Source organism: Arachis hypogaea, chromosome 10 (genome assembly GCF_003086295.3).
Source record: "Arachis hypogaea cultivar Tifrunner chromosome 10, arahy.Tifrunner.gnm2.J5K5, whole genome shotgun sequence".
NCBI classification, from domain to species: domain Eukaryota; kingdom Viridiplantae; phylum Streptophyta; class Magnoliopsida; order Fabales; family Fabaceae; genus Arachis; species Arachis hypogaea.
The window spans coordinates 24236773-24245928 of NC_092045.1; the positions used below are offsets into that span (position 1 = coordinate 24236773).

The window sequence follows — 9156 nt, forward strand, 5'->3', positions numbered from 1 at the left end:
AACTAAAATCAAATAAACAATGCATGCAAGACACCAAACTTAGAAGTTTGTATACTACTGACACTAACAAATTGAGAATGCATATGAGAAACAACAAAACACACAAAACAAGAGAATTTAAAGATCAGAGCAAGTAAATCATCAAGAACAACTTGAAGATCAATGAAGACACATGATGAATGCAAGAAGAACAGAAACATGCAATTGACACCAAACTTAAAATGAGACACTAGACTCAAACAAGAAATATTTTTGGTTTTTTATGATTTTGTAATTTTTTTGGATTTTTCGAAAATTATATGGAGAAGAAAATAAAGAGATTTAAAATTTTTAATAAGAATTCCAGGAATCATGCAATGTTAGTCTAAAGCTTTAGTCTAAAAGAATTAGACATGGCTAGCCAAGCTTCAGCAGGACATTACATTCAAGAGCTAAATTGATGAAGATCAATTAGCTTTGGTGATGATGAGAACATCACCTTGAAACACTAGAATTCATTCTTAAAAATTTTGAAAAATACCTAATCTAAGCAACAAGATGAACCGTCAGTTGTCCAAACTCAAACAATCCCCGGCAACAGCGCCAAAAACTTGGTGCACGAAATTGTGATCATCAATGGCGCCATCAACATGGTACGCACAATTGCAATCTCAACTCTTTATCACAGCTTCGCACAACTAACCAGCAAGTGCATTGGGTCGTCCAAGTAATAAACCTTACGCGAGTAAGGGTCGATCCCACGGAGATTGTTGGTATGAAGCAAGCTATGGTCATCTTGTAAATCTCAGTCAGGCAGATTCAAATGGTTATGGAGGATTAATGATTAAAAGATAAATAAAACATAAAATAAAGATAAAGATACTTATGTAATTCATTGGTGAGAATTTCAGATAAGCGTATGGAGATGCTTTGTCCCTTCTGTCTCTCTGCTTTCCTACTGTCTTCATCCAATCCTTCTTACTCCTTTCCATGGCAAGCTGTATGTTGGGCATCACTATTGTCAATGGCTACAGTCCCGTCCTCTCAGTGAAAATGTTCAACGCGCTCTGTCACAGCACGGCTATTCATCTGTCGGTTCTCGATCATGTCGAAATAGAATCCAGTGATTCTTTTGCGTCTGTCACTAACGCCCCACAATCGCGAGTTTGAAGCTCGTCACAGTCATTCAATCCTTGAATCCTACTCAGAATACCACAGACAAGGTTTAGACCTTCCGGATTCTCAAGAATGCCGCCATCAATTCTAGCTTATACCACAAAGATTCTGATTAAGGAATCCAAGAGATATCCACTCAATCTAAGGTAGAACGGAGGTGGTTGTCAAGCACACGTTCATAGGTGAGAATGATGATGAGTGTCACGGATCATCACATTCATCAAGTTAAGGAACAAGTGATATCTTAGAACAAGAATAAGCTGAATTGAATAGAAGAACAATAGTAATTGCATTAATACTCGAGGTACAGCAGAGCTCCACACCCTAATCTATGGTGTGTAGAAACTCCACCGTTGAAAATACATAAGAACAAGGTCTAGGCATGGCCGAGAGGCCAGCCCCATGATCTAAGAACTAGACGTCCCAAGATGATCCTAAGATCTAAATTGATCCAAAGATGAAAATACAATAGTAAAAGGTTCTACTTATAGAGAACTAGTATCCATGATAAATAATTGTTTCCAGATATATCAAGAGCATTGAATTCAAGATGAGAAAGTTTCGACATAATGAAAATTTGTTACCTGAGTCTTCCTAAAAATTTGATTAGAGTCTCGTGCTGATAACATGTTGTAAAATAACTAAATAAATAAATAAGGAAGAGATAATAAATATAAAATATAGAAATATAATTAGATAACACTCGTAGAAATTTTCACTAGAATTACTATATCAATATAATAAATATAATTATGTATTGAATAATATTAAAGTATATAAGAAAGAGAATAATAAGAAAGAGAGGGAGAGAGAAGAATGTTGTATTCTTATTGTTGTTGTTTCTCCTGAGACGTTAGCCTCCTATTTATAGATACAAATGGTCAAATATTCAAAGCTCCATTTAATATCATTTTGGCTTGGAAGCTTCATTTCTCATAAGAAAAATAGGCATCCTCGTCCTTTTAAACTTATCACAACAACAACAACAATAATAATAATAATAATAATAATAATAATAATAATAATAATAATAATAAATAGAAAAATAGTGTGGCATACGTAGTTGCTATTAATATTATGAATACTGGGATCCAACAGGTATTATTATATCTTATTTAAATATTTTTTATTATTTTAAAAAAAGTATATTTTTTAAGTTGTAAATTTGAGATTATTAAATAAAACATAAAAATAAAAATTTTATAAGTTATTTACTATTTAGAATGTATAAAATAAAAAATATAAATTAAATAAAGTATGATTAAAAGAATTTAAATTATGTTATTAAAATGTGCAATAAAAATACAAAATTAAGATAAAAATTTATAAAGTAATTATTTATAAATAAATGTTATTAAATTTATTTAACTTCTCAACCCTATTTACTTTTTTTTGTGAAATAGATATATAAAAATTTATATTTAAAGTACTCTTATTTTATAAATTTTTTTTTATTTTTATACATAATTTTAATATATATAAAACAATTATATTTTTTTCAATATTATATTTAACATATTAAACTATCTTCAATTTTATTTTTTAAAATTACTAATTTTTATTTTTATCATACCCTCTTTTAGTATTATATACTATTTTCTTTAATTTTCTAACTGTTCTCTTAAAAAAAATAAATTAGACAATCTTCAACCCTATACATTTTAATAATATTTATTTATAAATAACTACTTTATAAATTTTTATCTTGATTTTGTATTTTTATTGCACATTTTAACAACGTAATTTAAATTTTTTTAATCATACTTTATTTAATTTATATTTTTTATTTCATACATTCTAAATGGTAAATAAGTTATAAAATTTTAATTTTAATTTTTATTTAATAACATCAAATTTACAATTTAAAAAAAATATTTTTTTAAAATAATAGAAAAATAGTTAAATAAAATATAAAAATACCTATTTGATCTCCAGTATTCATAATATTAATAACAATTAGATATGTTACACTATTTTCCTATTTATTATTATTATTAATAATGTGTTCTGGAGTGATTTATTTTGTTGTGAGTTATAATATATACTTCACATTTTTTTATCAACAAATAAGTACATCTTCAGAACTCATCAATAATGGTCCATCAGCCTCATAATTAACTAAAGTGATCAAACAAAACATAATTAATTAAGTTAATTGCTGTCAATTACATCTAATTAAGAAAGAAAGTCAAATCAGATAAAAATTTCCTAACCTGACATATCTTTGATAGCAATATAAATGTTATCAGATATTATACTAACGTGTCTTTATTATCACCCTGCCAACTCAGTTCATCACATGATGAAAAAAATAGGCATCTTCATCGTAGCATTGCCCTTATTATATTGCTATACATTAAACAGTGAGTAATATCTTCACATCATCTGAAGGGACATAGACTCTACACCGATCATCATTTTCATTTGTGTCATGAAATTACAAATTTGTTAACTCACAAAGACCATATTATAAAATACAACAAAAATACTCTTACTACTCGAGGCAATGTTCTAAATAAGAAAAAACAGAAATAAGGAAACTACCATTTCCTGTGGGCTCTGTCATGTGCCTAATGAAAATAATAAAGGCCAGAGACCATGATTAATTAAGTTTGATAAAATGATAAACCCTAAAAACCTAGTCCCACTGAACTTCCCTATAGAAAGTCCACTCAGAAGGATTCAGTGTAGTTTTGCCATCAGCTGCAACAAGATCATATGGTGAATCTTCTGCAAATTCAGTTGGCATGGACTTCCAATGAAGGCATGGCTCCCACTCAGCCTCCTTAAGCACTTTCAGTATCTCCTTCACCACAATTTTGCTTCCCTCAGATGCCAAATGTATACCATCACTGCACAAATTATTTTAAAATGAGAACAAATTAAACAAGGATTAAATAACTTTTTGATCTCTGTAAAATTAATGAGTTATAGTTTTGGTCCCTGTAAAATTATTTTTGAGGTGTTGCCTTAAAAATTTCCAAAAAGTATGTGAAATTGCCCCAATCATACCACAAATAGATCAAGTTGGAGATTGCTAATGATGCTTTGAACCATAGGTGCAAAGTTGATCAACTTAGGTCTCTTCCACATTCAATTATTTTGAAGGTTAAATTACTCTAGAGTTCCTATAGTCTCACTCAATTTTCTGTTAGGTCCTTATAGTTTAAGCCTTTTATATTGTGACAGAATTTTCAATTTGGTGTCTATATTTTTGAACATTTCCATTCAAGTCTTACTAAACAAATTATTTTCAAATAAGTCCCTCTAATTTAAGAATGTTTTGATCAAGTCTGTATACAAGATGATAAATCAAGCCGTACGAATTTCGGCCAAGTCCTTTTCTTTTGCTAACTAAGCATTGGGGCTTGATCACGAAAACTTTACGGATTAATTTGTACGGATATGCTGTGATCTAGCCATAAACAATCTTGCACAGAAAAAGAAGCACAAGATACTTGATTAGATTCAGAGAAAGATACATGCATTGGAAAATTTGATTGCAAAAGATAACAGAGTTTTGGAATTTCATGCTATATGAGCATAAAAAATAAAGAATGATAAAGGAGAGGTTCTGCAGCTTACGTAAAACAAGCATTCATCCAATCGTCTCTCTTCTGTAGTGCATTGAAAAGATCAATGACTTTCACATCCAGTTCCTTGCATAGCTTTATGCATGCTTCTGAATAGCTTTGGCACAATTCATTTGTTCTTACCAGCTCGCTAAATATTCCACTGATTAAGAAAATAATCTATTTAGAGCTTAATGTTATTGGAATTACAGAAACAAAATGTAACAGAAAAATGTCTTCAGCTTACCTAGTATTTCCTTTTACTTTTTCTTCATTGACAGGCGGACAGCTAAGAACAAGGATACGCATCGTTTCAGAGAGGCTCTGACAGTCAAAACACTCACATTAAATTATAGATAGCAGTTTCCCATTAGAAAATGCAAATATGATCATGTATTTATTGGTAAAAAGATCATTGTAAGTTTAAGATTCATTTTCCATTATGTAGAAGAGTTAAGAAAATTGGTGGTCTTTCTACATCTACATCAATTCAAGAATCCAATTTTCCAATTCTCAAATCTCACCTAGTAAACAATAACAACTAAAACTTGTCCCAGTAAGTGAGTTAGCTAAGTGAAGTAAAGAATGCTATAGCCTTCCGTTGTAAACTATATTTACATTTAAACCATTAATACCTAAATCTCTTTTGATCTCACCTAGATATACATTTACTTCCTTGATTCGGTGACCCATTGTGCTTGGTACACTTTGGTAAAGATGTTGAATGAATTCAGTACAACATTTCACTGTTTGAGTATTCTGTTGTTTAAAAATCAAAATATACATGTTTGCGGTACTAGGTAATGAGATCCATCTAGAAAGAACCTCATACTTAAAGAAGAAGACAGAGAAGAAGTACCTGAAGATGAACCAGAATCTTCCTCATGTTCTCAATATATTCAGGAAGAGGCACATGAGGGCCAAGGCCAGATGAGTGAGGACCCATGGAATCATTACCTCCAAAATAAACTATTACAAGAGTAGGTTGTGCAGCAGCATCCTGGGAAATTGGAAAAAGAACATCATATGATGTAAGTACGATAAATTGAAAGGTAAGCACATAAATAAATAGCCACATGTGCATTGCTTGATACTTTCCATGGATCCGACATTGGTCTGCATGATATGTGACAAACTGCCTAATAATAATATCCTAATACTACGAAGGTTTTTAGTATAATGATAAAAAAAAAACCCAGGTTCCAAAACCAAAATGCCTTTACTTTTCTAAGGCACAGAAATACCTTTATTAATTTTTTAAATAGAAATTTATATTGTAATGTAGCTTGGAGCAATAAGGTTTCTACCAGTGTACTTGTTCTTCTTTCTTTAACCCCATGTGGATTTATGGACTAAATCATTCCTCAACAAAAATCTGATATATTCCCTTTTAATCAGTCAAAGTTAGAAAGATATCTTCCTAAGTGCTACTACAACAATATAAATAAACAACCAAAACTAGTGAATACTGAATAAATTGTATCCGATCAAAAGAGCTTAAATAGTTAAACCATAAGATACATCAATCAACTACAATGAAAAAATAAAAGCTTCGCCAAATTGCATCATATTGGATTCAATAGCTTAGTTATCTGCCATATGAATGTTGCTTTTAGAGGCACAAATACACTACCTTTGGGAAAACTTTATGGAGGACTTGAAGGGCACGTCGTGAGTTCCATCCATAGTATCCCCTAAGCACTATGTCTGCCTACAATTAGCATTCTGGAATCAGCATAAATTAACAGAAGAGCAGCCTCCATAATATTACTTTACATGAAAAGACACTAAAAGCAAACAGAAACATGATAATGACGCAGAACCACATGAATAACAAGATTTGCACTAAACACTCATGAAATGTTAATGTCCATCATGGGTGAGCATGGGCAAAGTCGAAGTTTAAATTTGAACCAGGACAGACACATAGTATTAGCCAAATATAATAAGAAACTCATTTTATTTTATTTATTAAATCAGCAAAAGTTTAGGTAAGTTCCTTATGATTATCCTACTAGAGTCGGAGCATGTCTCTAGGCTTTTTGAATGCTTACAGATTACCTACCAAAGTGGCATTCGCATTGGCAACAAGAGTCAAACTCAAATCTTTGTGGGATACAAGTTCGTTTCTTGTCTACTATGTCAACCATTTTTGGTGATAGGAAAGAAACTTGTAACCTAAATTAATTGAACAACCTCTTTGTCATGATTTTCTTCTTCAATTTTAAAAAATAAACCCACTAAAAGAAGGAAGATTGATCATATGTTGAAAACTTCCAAGAAGTCAAAATGATACAAGACATAAAGCTTATTAATGTCATCAGACTCCGAAACACAGCCTTAGGCCCCCCAAAGTTTTGACAGTTCATCATCTTAGTACATTTGGTTTCCCCTTAAGCATTGCCCCCCAAATAGTGGGAACGTTCCTCTCTAACCTAATATCTAATGGTTCCAAAAACAACATATTTTCATTTAGACGTATTTGCCTGAACATTTGAGTAGTTTAATCTGATAGTAAGTGCTCAAATCTTGCTATTACGGTTAGGATTAGAATACTGAAATCATATCAGTTTTTACTGCTATCATAATTATTGATAAAAATGGATGCTTTAGGATTGAGCCATTAAGGTTCTATATTGTATGATTCATTCAACAAAACAGAGGGAGACATCAAAACAAATTGATCAAAGAATCGAGAGAGAGAGAGGGTAGTGGGACCTTGCGAGAGTAGATATCGGAGAGAATGGTACCCCAACCGCCATGGCTGTAACTAAGCTGAACAATGGAGGATCCAAAGAGAACAAATTGAGGCCTTGAAGGTCCAACCATGACTCTCTCTCTCTCGCTCTGCTTCGTTCAACAACAATAAGAGTTTGTGATGGTGATTGTGACAGATTGAAAAAGAGACATCCAGAGAGAGAATACTGAATAGGTTGTTAAGAAGTGAAACTAACTCGGGGTCAACTCGCAACAAGACCTGCTAAGTATTCACACTAGTGGTAGTTCCTTACTGTATTGGTTTTTTTGTTAGTATGCATTAAAGGGTCTTTATAATTGAACATGGTGCAAACCCAAATCATATTCTATATATTTATGTATAAAATATAAATACATGTATAATTCATTCTGATTGTATATTTTATATTTTAATTCCTCACTTTTTAGATTTAGAGTTTTAATACCATGTCATGGTACTATTTATCCCAAAAATTTAAACTGATAAAAAAATACTAATAATTATATTTTTAATACTAAATCGGATATTTCTAAACTTTCATTATACATATTATACAAATATTTCATTGGTTTCCTATACTTTCTCTTTACAAATAATATTTTTGTTATAATTTTATATATTTTTATTCACCTAGTTGTTATTATTTAGTTGAGTACTTTTATTTTCATATAAGTTTTACTTATTATTTATTGGATGTTAATTATAAATTGTAACCGTGAGATGTATTTTTTAAATTATCAATTATGATTTTATACTCCTTAGTATTGATCTTTCTAAGTCTTCCAAATTTATTCAATTTGCACAATAGTCCTTCTTCCTTCATTGTTATCAATTGTCCTGGATTTCAAAGCTACTACAGCATCTCATTCATGGGTTCCATGATTCCACCATTTCTTATCTAAAAGGTTGCTGCATAAAGTGGAGTCAACAAGAAACTTTTATGCACATAGGGGCAAATTTTGGATTTTCTTTTTAAATTTTAAAAATATTCTTAAATTTTATTTTATTTTAATTTTATCAATTTCAATGTTATTAAATATATTTTTGATAACTAACTTTTTAAAAAATTTAAGATCAATTTAAAAATAATACATGATAACTGTGTCTAAAATACTTGTGTTGAAAATTTATTCTTATAAAATTATTATTAAATTAGTCGTAATTTTTTTTGAAAAATGATCTATTAGAGATAAAGTTAATGCAAATAAAAGTTTTTAGGATAAAATTAAAAAAAATAAAACATAAGAATATTTTTAAAACTTTTAAAAACTTTTAAAGACAAAATTTATACTTTACCTATCTTTTTAAATGAGACACCCAAAACAAAAATAAATATAGGGGCAATATTGAAACAAAGTATTTTACTTACAAAAAAATAGGGTTAACTATTAATTTAGTATTCGAAAGATTCAGCCGCAAATAAAAAGGTTCTTGAGAGATGTTATCGAAAAAATTGAATTATTTGAAAATGCGACAAAAATAATCAACAATTATTATATTTTTTGTAAATGACAAAAACAATTTTTGTATTTAGCAAACCATTTTATCGATTTGATCTGAATTTTTGTGTGGCAACATTTAAATAAATATTTAAAAAGTTCACACAAAAAATCGAAACAAAATTTGATCTTTAATTTTTTTATTTTAAAAAAAATATGATCTTTCATAATAAAAATTTTTTAAAAGAATTTA

At 29.8% G+C, this 9156-nt stretch overlaps 1 protein-coding gene across 1 annotated transcript; it reads right to left on the bottom strand.

The window, feature by feature from the left end:
- Nucleotides 1-3455: 3455 nt before the first annotated feature.
- Nucleotides 3456-7789, bottom strand: LOC112715395 (GDSL esterase/lipase WDL1). The gene is made up of 6 exons (XM_025767152.3): nt 7446-7789; nt 6361-6438; nt 5587-5727; nt 4975-5051; nt 4741-4890; nt 3456-4007 (listed from the first exon to the last, which is right to left on the bottom strand). The coding sequence occupies exons 1-6, from the start codon at nt 7554-7556 to the stop codon at nt 3794-3796; spliced, it is 771 nt and encodes a 256-aa protein (XP_025622937.1). The 5' UTR covers nt 7557-7789; the 3' UTR covers nt 3456-3793.
- Between the last annotated feature and the right edge of the window lie 1367 nt (nt 7790-9156).

Excerpts from the sequence above, each read along its gene's own strand:
- LOC112715395 (XM_025767152.3), bottom strand. The coding sequence starts at position 7,556 with ATGGTTGGACCTTCAAGGCCTCAATTTGTTCTCTTTGGATCCTCCATT. Across the intron at positions 6,439-7,445 it reads CCGATATCTACTCTCGCAAG|GCAGACATAGTGCTTAGGGG; the intron begins GTCCCACTACCC and ends TGCTAATTGTAG. Across the intron at positions 5,728-6,360 it reads TCCATAAAGTTTTCCCAAAG|GATGCTGCTGCACAACCTAC; the intron begins GTAGTGTATTTG and ends CCAATTTCCCAG.